The 18,112-nt window shown below is 36.1% G+C and overlaps 1 protein-coding gene across 4 annotated transcripts in view; it reads right to left on the reverse strand.

Moving 5' to 3' along the window:
• Window positions 1–216: 216 nt before the first annotated feature.
• Window positions 217–18,112, reverse strand: part of TRAPPC11 (trafficking protein particle complex 11) — a 38,362-nt gene continuing 20,466 nt past the window's right edge. For all 4 annotated transcript variants that reach the window (XM_039330803.1, XM_039330801.1, XM_039330802.1 and 1 more), the window contains exons 19-30: window positions 16,904–17,059; window positions 16,039–16,226; window positions 14,881–15,029; window positions 13,870–13,991; window positions 9,849–9,968; window positions 9,286–9,351; window positions 9,048–9,204; window positions 7,254–7,365; window positions 4,560–4,651; window positions 3,385–3,518; window positions 2,823–2,990; window positions 217–1,503 (exon numbers count right to left, since the gene is read on the reverse strand). In XM_039330803.1, coding sequence (XP_039186737.1) covers window positions 1,459–1,503; window positions 2,823–2,990; window positions 3,385–3,518; window positions 4,560–4,651; window positions 7,254–7,365; window positions 9,048–9,204; window positions 9,286–9,351; window positions 9,849–9,968; window positions 13,870–13,991; window positions 14,881–15,029; window positions 16,039–16,226; window positions 16,904–17,059 — 1,509 coding nt within the window. In that variant the 3' untranslated portion in view covers window positions 217–1,458. The remainder of the gene's footprint in view (window positions 1,504–2,822; window positions 2,991–3,384; window positions 3,519–4,559; window positions 4,652–7,253; window positions 7,366–9,047; window positions 9,205–9,285; window positions 9,352–9,848; window positions 9,969–13,869; window positions 13,992–14,880; window positions 15,030–16,038; window positions 16,227–16,903; window positions 17,060–18,112) is intronic.

Raw genomic sequence — 18,112 nt, forward strand, 5'->3', positions numbered from 1 at the left:
AGATATTTATTTATTTACATATGCAATTGTAGAGCATCATCCGGTGACTTCAGTCGTAACTGTTTAGTAGTAACTAAATTTTTAGGCTCTTACTCTTAATTATTTAGATGGCATTTTGGATATGAAAATGATTTCCATTTAATATCCTAGTAGTTCTTCATAGACCTGGAACTTACTGTATTTCTTACGTGTATATTACAAAAAAGAAACAAGAACCAATATACCATAAATTTATTTAAGATGTCACAGAAAGTTCGTTATTCTGAACTGGGATGAAATATCTCAGTTCATACAACCACTTGCATATACTATATCACTCTAGAAAAGGAGAAATGTCTTGAGACCAGAAGCTAAAGCTTAAATTAATTTATTAAACAATAGAACATTCACAAAACAGGTATTTACATGATTTAATATGAATATTAAGAATACCATGTTATATCCACATTCTTCTTATCTGATATTTGCATGTTGAAAAAACTAATAAAGGAATGGGTCCTGATTAAGCAAAAGTTTTACCACTAAATGATTGGTGGATATTCCTGTAGCATACAAAGCTTTTTTCTAAAATGGCCTGCAATTCATAATTAGCAGCCCGTTTTTGAAACATTCCATGTTAGACTTGCTGTAAATTATTTAAAAAAAATATTGACAACTTCAGCCTACTCCAAAAAATCTACAATGGCAATGGCACAGTTCCACAAGAAGCATTTCTTATATACAAGTCGTTTATAACAATATTTAATGACAACATATATGTTTCTTCCTATGGCAAACTTTATTTTTTTTTTTCTAAAGGACCATAAGCTTCTCAGTATTTTACGGAGTAATTTCTTTAAACTAAATAATATCACTCCCTCCTAACTATGGAAGAGAAAATGTGGCTAAAGCAGTTTCACCCAGAGCCAACAAGTATTAACTGGCCTCTCAAAAGTACAAAATGACAATGCAGATGATTTAACATAGCAACTCATCATATGAATAGCCAGAGCCTACTAAGAAGGAAGAATGTGTATAAATACTGTTATTTATTTCAAATATATGAATATATTTGATATTCATAATATATTATATAAAATTGGATTCTGTAAGCATAAAATGTCAATGCTAAAGTATTTGTGATGGTAGTGAAATCAATTACTACAACAAAAGCGTCAGACTTCTGTTTTTTTAAGCCAACATTTCATATTTTTTTTTTAGTAATTTCACCCATGTTATCAAAATCTTCCATTCACTTAATTTCAGGAAAGTCAATGATAAAGAAAACCCTTATTTTTTATATATTTTATATATTTAATTATTACAATCAAGTCCACAGGACACTTAGTTCATTCCACATTTTTTAACCAATCTAAATATAAAGCAATTTTACTTGTAGCTTAAGACAAGCAAAAGTTTTGGGGGAAAAGCTACTATAAATTCTGTGCAAAACTGCTTCCTTTGTGCATGAATCTTCAGTTACGCAGCAGCAATAGATGCATCGTCCAATTGACGGCCCTGTGGCTTTAGAAAAATAAAGAGAGAATTATTTCATATATATGTTTTCCCACAGTTACATAGCACTCTATACACTTACACAATCTCTATAATGTATTAATTTCATATTATTTTAGGATCAGTACTGAGATTCAGCAGTGACCCATAATGTTCCATTGAAAGTATCTGTAACAGCAAGCAAGCCCTATTAAGATTGGTAACACTGAATAATTCTTAATTATGGAATTAGTAATTATGAAATTATCATCTATGGGTAGAAATGATAGAAAATGGCAAGTTGTTATACTTTTATTCCACTTAATCTATGTCTACTGTTTTGGAAAACAACTATTACAGCAGAAAACATGGCCATCTATTCAGAAAAATTACAATACTGTACAGCACAAGGAAGATTTTAAGCCCCATATGTCTAGATTTTAAGCATTTGAATTTTTTTCTAAAGTTAGAAAAAAAAAACAACCTGTACAACCTAGAAGATATTGCAGTTTAGGAGTATACTCATTCATTCCTTCTGGGAAAAGGTGGCTTACATCCCTAGCTAGCAGCAAATGTAAATGACTGATTTAAGAGGCATTCTGACTGTCAGAATTCCTGAGAAATACCCATCCTTTCTAGTTGTACTGTGATCAAGTAGCCTACAAAGCCCTGTCACCATAAAGGGTGGATTAAGTTGGGTTTTACAATGTAATTGTAATTCACAAAAAGCACATCACATTTTTTTCAAATATTTCATTTACTCTGCCTGGACAGGTTTCTTCCTACCGATTTTGATAATCCCTATGCAAAGTGGGGAGGAGGGAGAGAAAAGAGTCCTTTGCTAACTTCTTGGTAGCTAAATAAATGTATTATCACATGCACAGTTCTTAGTACCATTATTGCTGCAATGTGGCATTATATTATTTCCAATTCCTTATTATTTGCACATATGACTATGGTCATTCATAATCCAGTGAGACTTATTACAGATTGAAAATCTGCTTCAGCTAATCATTTTCAAAACAGAACATGGAATGACATTTTCCTCCAGTGAATTTAGGCAAAAGCTTTAGTGAAAAAGTTTATTTTACACAATAGCTAGCTTATCATGCTTTCCTAGAAGCCAAATTACATAAAAAAATACAGTTGAGGAAACTGAGTAATTGCTGGTTGATTTACAGATTCCATCCTTATATTTTATTATTTTCAATAGATGTTGCTCCTATTTCAGAAATCCATTCTGGCATTCCACTGAAAATCATTTTAAAATAACTTATTGCCTTTAAGAGCAAACCACATGTTGAAAGAATGCTAAATACTGTAGCTTTGATACCACTCTTATATGTTACCTTGACGAAGATGTGTGTTGGTATAAATTTTCTAAGCAGTTGGTTAGTAAACTGTGGAAATCGTAGCAGACTGATGTTGAGAGATGGCAGCTGCTGATATCCAGCCATAAGAGGATAGAAGTTGTATAACATTTCTTGTTCAGTGCCAGGAAGGATTCTCAGTCTTATCTAAAAGTACATCCCACAGTCAGTTCCTTAATTACACATAGACTAACTGATAAAGGTTTTTTTAAGTTTGTGAAACTTTTTCCAATTATAGTTCTCAACCTTTTTATCAATCTGCAGCATTCTTTGTAATGTCAAAGGCCCAATCAGATGCATGTTCGATATCATTTCATATACAGTACCTTGACTCAGAAATAATACTGATTCAATGGAAGCCACTTTTACTGCATTCAAGTCACTTTTAAAACTTCATTTCCTAGCTTACATTTAACAGGGCAGACAGAATGCAAGTTTCTTTTGTAACACAAGTTAGCTGCATAATTTCTCTTAATTGACTTATAGTTCATTAACAAAACTAAATGAAGATTCAAAAATACAGATGCATTGTGATCCATACCTGCTTAAGACCAGAAAACATGAAGGCATCACTAGGTTCCACTGTTACTTCTACATCTTGCACTAAATTAGTCTTATTCTGCAGATGAAATTTTACAGGTAAGGATTCTCTGACTCGACCAAATGGTGGCAAATCTTGGAAAGAAAGCACAACAATAATTTCCATGAGTTTCAATACACGGGATTTCTTATTTCTGTTTTAGTTCCATTGAAATATATGAATGCTATTTAGGATTACATACTCATAACTAAAAGATTACAAGTTTTAAACATCATCTTAGAAGGGAGACTGAGAAAAACATAATTCTGTTTTCAAACACTCAGCACTGAAAAGTGCTGAGAGGAAAATTCCACTGTTAATCGTGTGTCAGTCATCATTATGAGAAAGTGATTAAAACAATGGCACTGAGCTAGCTAATGGAATGTTTTCTTTTTGTATATTGAAAAGGCAGTAACAAATCAATGGAAAACAGTTGCCTGCTGGACGTATTCACAACCTGTCAAACTAAATTCTTTAAGCCTTTCCCATATCACAGTAACTGTAGCAATACTTCAAATAAGAGCGTAATACCAAAATATGAACCTGTATATCAAAAAAGCTCACTAAAAAGAATAACCAAGCCAAACAAAGGCAACCTTATCTTTGGCAATAAGAGCAGAGTAGCAGTAATAAGAGCTTTCTGTTTGTATTATTAAAACCAGCTGCAGATTTTCGGTCACATATTATTTCTTAGATCAATCCAATAAACTAAACTTTTACTCTATGAAGAACGGAAGCTAAAATACAAAATTAAAAACATATTCAATGGGTAATCTCACCACAGTAATAGTACAGACTGTAAAGGGGATAGTTATTCAATGAATAAACTGCAAAGTAGTCTTTTTCTAATGATGGCCAATAACTTAATCTGGCTGGGAACACTGTAGTTACTAGTTTGAGGGAGGCTCAGGTAAATATTGAGAATGTGCTACTTTCTGCTAATTGTTTCTCTTATATTTAAAAAAAAAAGATTTTGAGAATTCAAAGCCTTCAACAAAAATTATAAGATTACCCTGAGAAAATAGTTGTTTCCAAGTTAAAACATTTTCTTGTTTTTCTCCCAGATACTTTCCCCTAACTATAATAAACTTTCTGAAAGTTCTGTAAGTCATGTATAAATAAGTCATGAATATTACCTGCATTAACATGGAGTGGGATACCTTCAGTGATCACATGTGGCAGCGTGATCAAAGTGTTAACTACAGGTATGTTCTCCACAGCTGAGCTCCTTTAAAAATATTAAAATTTATTTATTTTTAATTATTAAAAAGTTTTTATTTTCCATTTATTCATACAAAATACAATTAAATTCCTAACCATTGGTACCGCCTGCCCATTCCCCCCAGACTGCGTCCACCCTCTCTAATCCTTCCCTACTTCCCTCCTCTTTCTCTCCTCCCCTCCTACTCTCTTCCCCTCCCCTTTTCCTCTAACCATCCTACTTCCTCCCTACTCCTTCCTCCCCTCTCATCCCTCTCACACACATGAACGCAGCATAGGGGAAATGCCCAAGCGTTTACCATGACTATATTATCATTACCCACCCACTCATCCACCCACCCACCCTCAACCCTCCCCCCCTCGCTTCCCAGAGAGAGTACAGGGTTATTAATAAGAAAATTAACAATAATAAAATTTATTTTTAATTATGGTAGTCATTACAAAAATATCAGCAAATAAACCATTTAAGATAGGAAAATTATAAGAAATCCAAATTTGAAATGGGAGGATGTAATATAAAAAGACATAACCAGTCAGACAACTGAATTCTATAAATTTATTTCTAGTAATCGGCAAAATAGCAAATTAATGAAATATGAATGTGCAAAGAATACTGGAACAAAAACAAATACAGTTCTCTCATTTATCAATTTCTCCAACAGGTGGTTTCTTGAAAGGCTAAAGGCCCTGGTTTTTTATCTGAACTTAGTAAAATGTACAGAAAAGACATATAGTTAAATATAGATGAAACACAGAACAGAAACTTTAAAGACAGATTTTGTTTTGTGAATAAAACTCTTAACAGAAAATTATCTGCATATTTTCTGGGATTCTGCAGGCCTACTTATCACCAGCCTTATGAGGTATTTTCACAGAATACGAATTAAGTCTGGTTCAAAATATTTTAGGCTGCAAAGGGTCAGGATCATGGTTCTCTAACCATTGCAGACTCCATAGAAAAAGTATCTGGGATCATTGAAGAAAGCCAGGTCATTCATTATCAAGACAGAAAGATTCATGGTCACATGGCTCTGCAATCATGTGTTTGGCACAGAAAGATTCACAGGAGAGCTAGAAAGTCAGGAAAAGCCAGAGAATCAGCCCAATCCATGCTATGCACACCAGCGGCCTTCAGGCATCAATATACCAAGAGGCCATAAACAGCTAGATAAAAAAACTCCCTGCTCAAAATAGTTAAGTGTATTCCACAAGATGAACTTGTAGAAAGCAGTCAAATTCTGCTTTGAGCAACATTTGGTGTTAACTCTACTCTTCAGCATTGCTATTATGGAAACTGTTTTTACTTTATTTCTAATATCTTTGTTCTCCAAAATGCATTGCTAGAGAAAGTCCTCATCTTTTGGAAGTGCTTGGCACACTTTGAAAGTATACAGTGGGTGCTTTTCCAAAGTGGTTGCTCAGAGCTTGCTCATTCACAAAATGGGTATTATTTGGAGCATAACCAGGTGCAAAGAACCAGTTTACTGCAACCACCTATCTGGTTTTATTTTCTAACAAAGCTTGTAAATTTTAATTAGAGCCCACAGGCATTATTAGAGATAAAAACAATGCTGATATTTTGCTTTGCAGCATTCCAGTTTAAAAAGTTAAGTTAGATTGGGAGCTTGGCAAGGGAGGGGGAAATCTCAGACTAATTTAAAAGAAGGCACAAATACCCTGGTCTGCTTGACAATATGGTTTGAATAACTGGAGACAGAGATATTTGCTACCTTGAACACGCCCACAAATTTTTTTGGTTAAGGTTTTAAAGGGAATGGCAACAGATACTTAACTTGAAATGCTTGTTACTTGTTTTTCTTAAACAATGACGAATCTTGGCTAAAAAAGGCCAGGTGTCCAGATGTTTTCTCTGTTTTGCCTAAATGGCATATAGCAATGTTTAAATTGTAATGCTAATGCCTTTAAAAATAGAATGTTAATCCACTAGGCCAGGGGTGTCAAACTCAGTTTCATTGAGGGCCGCATCAGCACTGCAGTTGCCTTCAGGGAGCCTGGTGGATGTGGCCAGGGTGGGTGTGGCCTACTGGGTGGGCTTGGATGGAGTGGGTGTGGCCTACTGGGTGGGTATGGCCAGCTCTACATCGTTCGCGTCAAGGGTACCTGGGCAGGAGTGGGACAGATCTTAGGGTCTCTGGCAGAAGGGGGTGGGACTAGGGCAAGTGCCAAGGCATGGTCCGCTGGAGGAGCCTCACTGTTCCTCTCAGGCCATGCGGGGGGGGGGGGGGCTGGATGGTGATGTGGGCTACCCGGAACCCTGGGCAGCAGAGGTCAAATGCCCAGCCTGGCCCTCAAGCACCCACGGCACCAAGCCCAGCCCCACTTCCTCAAGGCTGATGCTAAAGGTTCTCCTGATTCCTCACTGTTTCCAGACAGCCTTGTGGAGCTAAGACTGAACGCATTTCAGCATAGATGGCCACCACAAAATTGTACATTGGCTCCCGGCTGGCCTGGGCCAGGGCCAAGGCAGCAGGGGCCGTTCCCTCACTGTTTCCAGGATGGCTTCGCAGGCCACATGAAACCACTTCGTGGGCTGCATATTTGCAAACAATACATCAGAATACTTGAAAAAGTAAATAAGTAGCAGCTACCTTTTCCAGGAGATTACATAACATCCAGTAGCAACTCCACCTTGACCAGTAGTAACTGGTGGACAACGAAGGCAAAAGCATTCACTAGCACTTTCACCTGTCTGTAAAACAACTAAAAGAAAAGTCAGGTTAAGTCTAAAAAGTTGAAACAAATAATAAATGTTGGGTAAATTTAAAAGTCTATTTCATGCATTATTTATTATATATTATGCACATACAAAGCAAACATAGCAAGAAGAATGAGAATAAAAACATGGAGATAGAAGTACAACTCCATTTTGGTTTTTTTTCTCTTGTGGGAAAAAAGGAGGGAACTTTATATAGAAGGAATCAAATGATGCACTCATTTCATAATACTAAGGCTTTCTAGTTTATCAAATTTAATCTAAGCTGTCTCTGACAGAGGAAGTGAGAAGAACATTATACCACATACATTCATTAATAAAGAGGTCAAGATATTTATGTAACTGAGAAAGAGAAGAACTTCCAAGCAAGTATGTGGTAGAAGAGAACGTGACCAAATGTACCACTCTGCTCTTTAAAAAGGCAGTGTTAAAACTGCTTGATTGGCATGGCTGCTATCGGGCAGAAACAGCTCCTCACTTCCCAAAAATGTACTGAAAAATAAAGCCAACTAGTTCAGCTTATATCTCCCCACCAAAAAGGGATAGAGTGGAAATCTGGACAAGGGGTTCTGCCAGGAAACCTAATCTAATTTGGACACAACTTGGCCTGGTCAAGGACAGGACTATATCCATAACTGGCTAAGTTAGCTCACTTCACCGCACCCGAGCCCTCAGCATCAAAAGGAAAAATAAGCAAAAGTGTGCGAGGGTGACTGGGAAAAGGAAGAAAGAAAAGCAGAAAGTGACGTCTGAGCAATTTAGTACCAACAGGCATTACACAAGACTGACATCCAGCCGCAACTCTCCTTAAAATCCTGCCTAGAGCTTTGCTTTGACACCTAGCGCCAGTTCAGCTTAGAGTTCATCCATGGAGCAAAAGACCCCATGGCATCCAAACTAAGGTTGTATCAGACTGGGCAAATAACTTGAAGAGGGAAATAGGCACTAAGCCCTGCTTTAATCTATGAGAAAAAGGGCCAGAAAGGGGATGCATAAGCTGAAATCAAGGATTTCGTTACTTGCTAAGTTGGGCAGTGATAACAGGGCTAGCCAATTCAAACAAGCCACAAGGCTAAAAGAGAGTGGGGAAAAGAGGACCATTGGATAAATTTTGAAACTTTTGTAACAAACTATCATCCAGCCTACTGTCAAAAACACTTGTAATCAAAAGAACCACCCATAGCAAGATTAGTTAATTATTTAAACTAAGCATGTTTCTGGATATTTTTAAGGGATCAAGAAGGGTTAATGTTAAATCAAAGAAGCAATTCACCTAAATTATGCTACCAAAGAAAAACTTTGTGTACACATAGAAAATCTTGTGGACCTTCAAAGACTGCTGAACTCTAGCAATATCTGGAAGGTTAAATGTTCCGCAACCTTGGCTTGCACAACGTGAGAGTAACAATGATTTGGAAGTTTCAACTTTTTGTACTTAAATTCTGGGCCAGAATTTTTATCTTTAATGTACTTTAGACCAGGTTGTAGAGAAAGATTATTAGAATCCCAGCAAAAAACCTAACAGTGACTATAAGTTTAATCTCAGTTTAAAATGTACCTCGTACAAGATTTATGTAACTTAAATGATGAAATTAATGTACTTTTTCAACAATCAGTAATTTTTGCCATCCCAGAAGCAGATTATCTAAAAATAAAGAGTTTGTCGCACCATTTTCCACACAGGACTCTAATTGGTCCACTGGAACCACTGAAGAAGCAAGCTGCAACTGGCTGGTTACAATAGTAAGGGCCCAGGGTGAAGCACTGAGGATATCTGTCATCAGTAAAAATGGTACGTCGGTGAAGACTTTATCTAAATGCTCAAACTGCCAAGAGGAGAAACAGTGTTATTCTACTGTTCATGTTGTTTATGAGGCTATGTTTTATTTCAATATTTCTCTACATACCTTAGTTGAGACAAATTTAACAGCTACATCAAAAGGGAATACTGTCTCTATAGTAACTGTCTCATCCTGCATTAAAAAAAGAGAGAATTATTTTCGTTTTCTGATTCTGACAGATTGTCACCTGATAGCAAATGTTTTTAAAATTTCTTTAATACTATTACTCTCCCCATAAAAAGACTGCAGAAATAGCAGTAATGTCCAGCATGCCCCTCCCCCAAAGAAAAGCACAATTAGCAGGTTTCAAAATGTTTAATTGGTCTACTTATGCTGAGCCCCAAAACATGTAAATATTATATTGTAAATATGTTTTCAATCATACCTTATTTATTTAATTAGAAGCATTTATAAAAGCCCCCTCTTCCTAACACTTGGCTTCACAGTGAAATTTAATATAAAAGTGTATGTATGTGTACACGCACAAACACACACACGAATGGGAAATGAATATTCCGATACCAATTCAATATTATTGAAACCTTAATTTTCAGCAATGTTTATGTGATATCCAATAAAGTACAAGCTAGTGGTCTTGAACAACACTTAACTTAGATTTTCCAACATACCCTGTGACACCTGCAAAGAATTTCTTTTCTTTCAATGACTGCATTCACCAGGTAAGAAACATACACCAGAAACATCCTAGTACCAACTGTTCCACAATGAATATATATCATTTTTTCCAACTGTAAAACAAGCAAACGAACAGACTAGTTATAAAATAAAAAGCAGTTAATATAGTTCTTCAGCAGTCATACTTTAAAATACTGCTTTATTTAAAAACGCACACAGATTTTTAAAAAATCCCTGGGTGCTGGGTGCAAGCTAATCCAACCTTTTTTTCTAATTTGCTTCTAATATTACTATGGGAAAGTGGCAGATTATGGTTTGCTATTTGAAGAAATCCTTGAAGCTAACATTCTGAAATCAATTTCTATTTTAATAGCTTGCTTATTTACCAGGTCTTCATCCTAAGAACAATATACAGAATTAATCCTGTTCATCTTAGAAGAATTATAAGACTAAACAGATTTTGGACTTCCGGTGGATTTTGCGCGCGCGATGGCGGCTACTTTGTAGCCGTCCTCCTGGGTAAGTGTAAGAACTGCTATGAACAGCAGACATCAGCTGTTCAGCGGTTCAAAATCCCCCTCCCGGGCAAAGGGGGGGGGGCAGAGAGTGTCTGAATAGTGGTAGAGCCTCTTTTGCACCCCCCAAGTCCTTTTTTTGGGGGGTGAAAGGAGTGCTCCCACGGAGTTCAGACTTGTCTCCGCTTCCCAGCTGTTTTTGTCCTCAGGGACAAAACGAGCCGCTGCAAACACCTCCGTGCTTAAAGAGAACTGGTGAGTTTTTTTTTTTAAACGGACAGAGCTGAGTAGAGGATTTAGTTTTTGCTTTCTTTGACTTATTTGGATTTTAAGTTTTTAAGACTTGTTTCTATTTTTACTCTCTCTTTTTATTTCTCCTTCTTTGCTGAAAGGGAAAGTAAAATGGCGATCGGCAAATCTCTCGGTGTTTTTTTTTTTTTTTTTGGAAGTTAGAATGCTGACCGGCAGGCTTTTTGGTGCTTTTTTTTTTTTTCCTTTCCCTTTTCCTTTTTTATTTTTTTATGATTGGAATGGACTGTTAGAATTATTATTTTTGTTTAATCTTTGTGTTTGTTTTTGGTATCTCTAAGTATTTTTTTTTTAAAAAAAAATGGAACGGACCTTTTCTATTTAATTATTTTTTTCTTCTCCCCCTTTTTTTTTTCTTTCTCTCTTTTCTTTTTTTCTGAACTCCTTTCCTTTTATTGCAATGACCCCTTTTTGAAGGATTTCCCCCCCTCTTTCTTTTTGAATTTATGGAGTTAACTCCTTTTTTTTGCTTAATTTTTGCAATTTTTAAGGAGGAGTAAAGCTTTTTTAATTCCTTTTCTCTTCTTTTTTTTCCCCCCTTTTTTCTTTTTATTATAATGACCTTCTTTGGAGGGAGTTATGATTTTTGAAGGAATTTTTATAATTTTTTAAGAAGGACTAAAGGGTTTTTTTTTTAAGATGGCTCCAAAGCGTCCAGGGATTTCTACAGCTTCTAAATTAACAGTCTCACCCTCTTCTGGGGGTCAGCTAACAACTATGAAGGATTTGCAAGACACGATGGGAGATGTCATAATTCAAATTAGGGCAGAAATGAAAAAGATTTTAGAGGAAAACAATAAGATCTTGAGACAAGACTTTGTTTTGGCTTTAAAAGGAGTTGCTTCTGTTCTTGAAAAGATGAACTCCCATGTGGAAGAGGTAGATGAAAAAGTGGAGATAATGGAGGGGAAAATTGAAAGTATGGAAAAAGAGATGGAAAATGAAATTCTTATGCTTCAATATGGACAAATGGAATATGCCTTAAGAATCAGGGGCCTGGAAGAGTCTTTGCAAGGAAATTTGAAAGAGATGGTTGCAAAGGACTTTGCATTGATTTTGAATAAAGAAAAAGAGGGAATACTTAGTGAAATTGAAAAATTATTCAGGGTTAATTCTGTGGTGGCAGCACAGAAGAATCTGCCAAGAGATGTGGTAATTTACTTTGGTAAAAAATCTCTACGCAATGAAATTGTGCAAGCCTATTATAAGAAGAGATTTCAAATTGCTTCACAAGATGTTATAATTTTTAAGGAGATCCCATCTAAAATTTTAAGAAGAAGAAAGGAGTTTGCTTTTCTAGCAAATGAACTTAAAAAGAGAAAAATACTATTCAGATGGGATGTCCCGACTGGAATGGTGGTGAACCACCTGGGGACATGTTATAGACTTAATACTGTTTCTCAAGCAAAAGATTTTTATACCTCGGTCCTGGGGGTATGTGTATCGCCATCTATTAAGTTTAAAGCTTTGGAAGAAAAGAATGTAGAATTACAGCTTGAAGAGCCTATATTTATGAAAATTGGGGAACCCTTGTTTGAGAGGCCCCAACAAGTCCAGGTTGAGGAACAGAAGACAACTTGTGCAGCATACAATTGCAAAGAAAAGCAGCAACAGAAGAAGGTCTCTGAATCTCTGGGAGAAGTTAGACCTACAAAGTCTCTGGAGCAATCTTCAAGGGTGGAATTGCTGCCTGAAATGGAAATTGGGAAATTTCAGCTTGAGGGGCACCAACAAGAGAGGAACGGGCAGAGGATAACTTGTACAACTTATAATTGTGAAGATCAACACAAGGAGGAATTCACTGAGGAAGTTTTACAGGTATCGGTCCCTGAGACTTGTCCAACATATAAATGTAAAGAAAAAGTAACATATAAATGTAAAGAGAAAGACCAACAGAAGAAGGAGGTTGAGGAAGTTTCACAGGTACTGATTCCTGAGCTTGTGGGTCAACCAGGACTTACAAACTCTTTGGAGCGATCTTCAAGGGCAGAATTCCACGCATTTTTTTCGATGCTTGCGGGCAAGAGAAACCGATATGGATTGTGCTTATAGTAGATGTAACTGGCTATTAGACAGAAGATTATGGATATTGAATGAAAATTTTAGATAAGAAGTTTGTGTTTATAGTGGGTGCAACTGGTTATCGGACAGAAAATTATGGACATTGAATGAGAACTTTAGACAAGAAGTTTACTATTGAGATTGTGGGAGAAGTAAAACTTACATCGTTTTTGGAAAATGTCTTATGTAATGTCTAAATATGTGTTTTGGGATAATAATATATTTCAGCTTTAAGTTTTAAACCTTTAATGATAATATTGTTTAAACCTGTGTTTTGAAGGGATTATAATTTGTTTATTTCAGTGAGGGGATTCTAATAAATTTGTGTTTTGAAGGGAGTATAATTTGTTTAAGTTCCAAGTAAAGCTTAAATTTGGTTTTTAAATATTATTATTAATATTTCTAAGAGAAAATAATTTGTTTAATTAAATGTCTAGATTTGTTTAGGAAAGAAAGTAATGCTTAAATCTGTGTTTTTGGAGGAAGTTTATATAGAATGATGATTGTATTTAGATTTGTTTAGGATTCAAAAGTGTTTCAAGTTTTTAAATATTATTAATATCTTTAAGAGAAAATAATTTGTTTAACTAAATGTGTCTAGATTTGTTTAGGATTTTTAAGTTTTTTTTTGGATAGGTGAGAAGATTATGAAGATTGAAGGAAATATGTATTTACTTTAAGTTTTCTAAGAGTATTTAGTTTTGATGGTATAACAAAGGTTTATATATTTATTTTTTTGTATTAGGATAAAGAAAGAGGGAGAAATTAGATTTTACATTATAGGTATAGATATTCAAAGAAAGTAATGTTTAAATTTGCGTTTTTGGAGGGAGTTTATATAGAATGATGATTGTATTTAAATTTGTTTAGGTTTTAAAAGTGTTTTAAGTTTTTTTCTCAATTAAGCCTGTACTCAGCTCTGGGAAGTCCAGGGGAGGGTTTGGGAGGTTGGGTAGGAGGGGGGTGAGGTAGGGTTGGGGGGGGTATGGGAAGGGGATTTGTTTTTGTAAAATTTAAAAATTTTCAATAAAAAAAAAAAAAAAAAAAGACTAAACAGATTTTGTACTGGGGTTACTGTCTCCAAAATACTCAGTTTTACATATGTCATGCTGATAACATAGCACGCTACCTTTTCACCTGGCTGCAGGTCTCCCAGAGGGATATCAGGAAGCAAGGCAGGGTAGGAATCATCACACATTTCTGTTCCATTCAGAGTTACATGTGTTTTTTGAGTCAAATTTGCATCTTGGCCTATGAGAAAAGAATGTGTATAAATATATGAGAAGAATATATGTATATCTTTATATGTATTTGTGTGTCTTTCTTGTAAATATTTATTTAGACAAAGACCGATGCATTTATCAAGATAATGAAGATTTTGTTTAGTATGAATGTAATAAATTTTAATATGAATTATGGCCAGTAAACAAATGAAATGCATGTGAGCTTTAAGAATTTCATACGCATATTTATGTGTTTTAGCTTTAACTTATTTTAAACAACATATTTTGCAAGATTTCAGACAATTGACATTATGTTTAAAGCAAGTTCTCTAATTTTCAACCCAGGATGGCCATTTCAAGGCAATTCTAGAAATATCAAAATTATCAATGAAGAAAATTATTTCAGTTATGAACTTTAGTTGTTTATGACCATCACTTAGTGACAACATTCCATTCTGAAAATTCCTGACTTTGCTTTGCCAGTGAAATAGGCAAGTCAAGATATAATGTAATCTACACTTAAATGTTGCAATGTTCTAAAGCCTGCTCCCCCAACTAATAGCCTAAGAAGTGGCAGATTATGCCAATTGGGGGTACTGATAGTAGCACAAAACATAAATAAGCACTATGTTGAGGAAGATTCTGCTAAAGTAAAAGTATACCAGCTTATATAAATGAATGTTACATTTCAAAGCCAAACATTTAAGTTACCATATCTAAATAATATAAACAACAGCACTTCATGAAATCTAGCTAACTATTAAATGGCATTTTCATTTATCTTCTACTATCTAATTGTTGAATTATTCACTTGCCCAATTAATAAAAGATAAAGGGAGTGGTTTAAACCTCTCCACAATGAGAAGTTCCTTGAGGATTGTGACTGAGCCAGTAGTATCATGTTGCATAATAAATACCTGGTTTTAAGCCAGCTGTGAGCTTTACATCTTTGGCAACGGTCTTCTCATGCGACTCAATTGTCACACTCAAACAATACATTTCATTCATTAGGGCAGGGGGTTCATGACTAAGCTGGACAGAAATGTTAGGCACTCTAGAAATGATCCTTGAATAAAAACAAGAAACAAGTCATCTGCTTGCTGTAGCTTTATCTTCTTCCTTAGTTGAGTTGTTGCTCTACAAGCCTCTGCATGTGTAGTAATAGCAATTCTCTAAGCATGGCAAGTAAGATTAAACTACCTGTATTGCGTATACTTTTCAATCTCTTCTTGTTTTTACTCTCTTCTCATATGTTCTTTACAATGTACAAATAAGTGTAGATGGTACTCCTGTAGCTACCGTATTTTCCGGCGTATAAGACTCGGCGTATAAGACGACCCCCAACTTCGGAGAAGATTTGCATGGTTTAGAAAGTCGTCTTATACATCGGAAAATATGGTATTTTAAGGGCCACAAAATGCTTTAATTTAGGCAAAATCATCTCTTAACTATTAAAGTAAAAATGGTTGCAAAATCAGATCTGGTCATGTCATGACTCACTTAAGGACCACATCATTTAGCAACAGACATTCTGGTCCCAATTGTGGTAAGTTGAGGACAAGCTGTACTGAAAACTTTTCTCAATGCCTTTCATCATAAAGAAGCATTCCCAGAGCTTCTTGCAATACAGATGATAAATTATCTTGAACAACATTATTAAGAATGTGAAAGCCCTACAGGACATATTTGCAAACTGTTGTCACAGAACCTGGGAATCCTAACTTACAAAGTCATAATCCTTATAGACTAGCAGTCCCCAACCTTTTCTATACCCCGCACCCCTAGAATGCTTCTGATACATTCTCGCACCCCTTACAAAAGTTTGAAATAACGGCAATGAATTATGCATATACACTATAATTTTGAAAACCCAAGTTTTCCCACCCCCTGGAATATCGTCTCGCACTCCCTGTCTTAGACAGTGGAATATTTTCAGTCTCCAATACTGCCTAGCAATTTCTGATGAACTTTTTCTTGAAAGATGGAACAGTGAAAGCAACTACTTGTTTTATTCTATTCTCAAACCTCAAACATTCATAAAATGATTTCTCTCCATGGAATCCATTCATACTTACATAGTGCTTGCCTGAATTGTAAGGCTATCCCAGTGAACCTCATTATCTGGAAGTTTGGGTCGTCTTTTGAAGGAACGAGCTGCCAGAACTGCTTCTCGAGAAGCAGCAGCATCACCCCCTCCTCCATGCCAGTTCAAGACCACACACCTGCCATTTTCACTACCCAGAATTAAGTCCACTGAGGTAATCTGAAAAGAAAAAAGATTATTTTTGGATTTCTCATCCTTCGCTTCATTTAAAGTCTTATAATACAGAGTAAATTACTGTTTTTAGTATGAACTGTAAGCATTTATAAATGAGTCCTAGCCACTACTTATTTGTTTCTACAAAATTATATCAATTCTCTGAAATCTCTGAGCTCCGGTTGTCCTTTTACAAAGAAGCATTTGTCTATTTTATGCTCTTCTTACTATAATTTGTGCATTCTTAAAACATGCCACTATTACATATATATTCAAAAGCCAATTCATTTCAGTTACATTCTTCCTGTTTTAATTTAGATTTTAAAAATATTTTATTAATTAGTTTAAAACAAGTAAATAAGCTAAAAAAAGAAACATGAAAAACTTTAATAACATACAAATGAATCAATCAGACTTAGAAATATCTAGAGGTGATAGCATTCTAATATATGATGATATTAATTTCATCATTATAACTTTTCCAAAGATTAAACTCCACAATCCCTTTTTCTATTGCAACACCATAAAGTTGTCCTGAGCTATATACTAGTGTGCTGGTCCTGGCTCCAGTTCTTATCTTTTTTGCAAAAGGCAGTGAACTATATTAGCTGATTAGTGTTCACACATTCCTGAACTACAATCAACAATATCATTAATATTTTATAACACTCTGAAGAACATACCTCAATTTTTTTTCCCACGTCTTCTGTTTTTGCCACAAATTTGAAAGTGAACTTTTTTGTCTTACCAGGGATAAGACATAATGTTCCCTGTGTAGATGGTTCTAGGATGTCACATTTTGGATAGTTTTCTTCCACCATGCAATACTGATTGTATTCCTATGGTAAGAGAAAAATAGGCAGAAGTAGACAATGCAAAAAATAAGTAAGATTTATCTGAATTACTATGATAATCTGCTATGCTATTTAGTACTAAGAAATATACAGATCATAGTCATTCATACATTTATTTATTTACATACCATGAATGTTTTTAAAGAAATTTAAGAGCATGCCTTTTGAAGCAATTAAACGTAAGTATTTACAATATGTTTAGAGCTGTTCAATTTAGATTGGAAATTACATGCATGATTATTTAGGAAGAACTTCTCCCAAAGAACTCGCAATGAGATTTATAAATAAGGAAGTGCTGCAGGTGACATACAAATAGAATAGAACAGAATAGAATAGGAGCTGGAAGGGACCTTGGAGGTCTTCTAGTCCAGCCTCCTTCTCAAGCAGGAGAACCTATACCATTTCAGATAAGTGATTGTCTAGCCCAGTGGTTCTCAACCTGTGGGTCGCGACCCCATTTGGGGTCGAACAACCATTTCATGGGGGTCGCCAAACAACGCGACCCGCCATTTTTTTGCCATTTTTTCCCCTTTTCCTTAGCTCTGCTACTCCCTCTTATTCTATTGGCTTTCGAAAGCCAATAGAATAGACTCTCTTGAACAGAGTCTAATTCTATTGGCTTTCAAAAGCCAACAGGAATTGTCCAGGGCTGTCTCTGCCCTGCTGAGCCCGCCAAAAGCCCCAGTCTGCAACGGTGCTGCAAGGGGAACAGTCTGCAGAGCTTCCCTCCTGCAGAGCAACTAAAAAGTAAGTAAAAGAAGGCCGGGGGTGGGAGGCCGGTGGGCGCAGGGAGGGTTGCTGGCACGCGTGGGGCCCGGCAGGTGCCTTACCTGCCTTGGGCTGGCGCAGCTGGTGGTCGCCCTGTGCTGCCGCTGCCATGGCTGCCCGGGAGTGCCTGGGCCTGCCTGCCGCCGCCCCGAATGGGCGGCGGCCAAAGTAAGCCTAGCGGGGCAGCGGAAGGTTGGTGGCACGCGTGGGGCCTGGCGGATGCCTTACCTGCCTTGGGCTGGGCCAGCTGGTGGCCCAGCCGGTGATCGC

Source organism: Crotalus tigris, unplaced genomic scaffold, assembly GCF_016545835.1.
Source record: "Crotalus tigris isolate CLP2741 ecotype Arizona unplaced genomic scaffold, ASM1654583v1 scf7180000024432.2438137, whole genome shotgun sequence".
Taxonomy (NCBI): domain Eukaryota; kingdom Metazoa; phylum Chordata; class Lepidosauria; order Squamata; family Viperidae; genus Crotalus; species Crotalus tigris.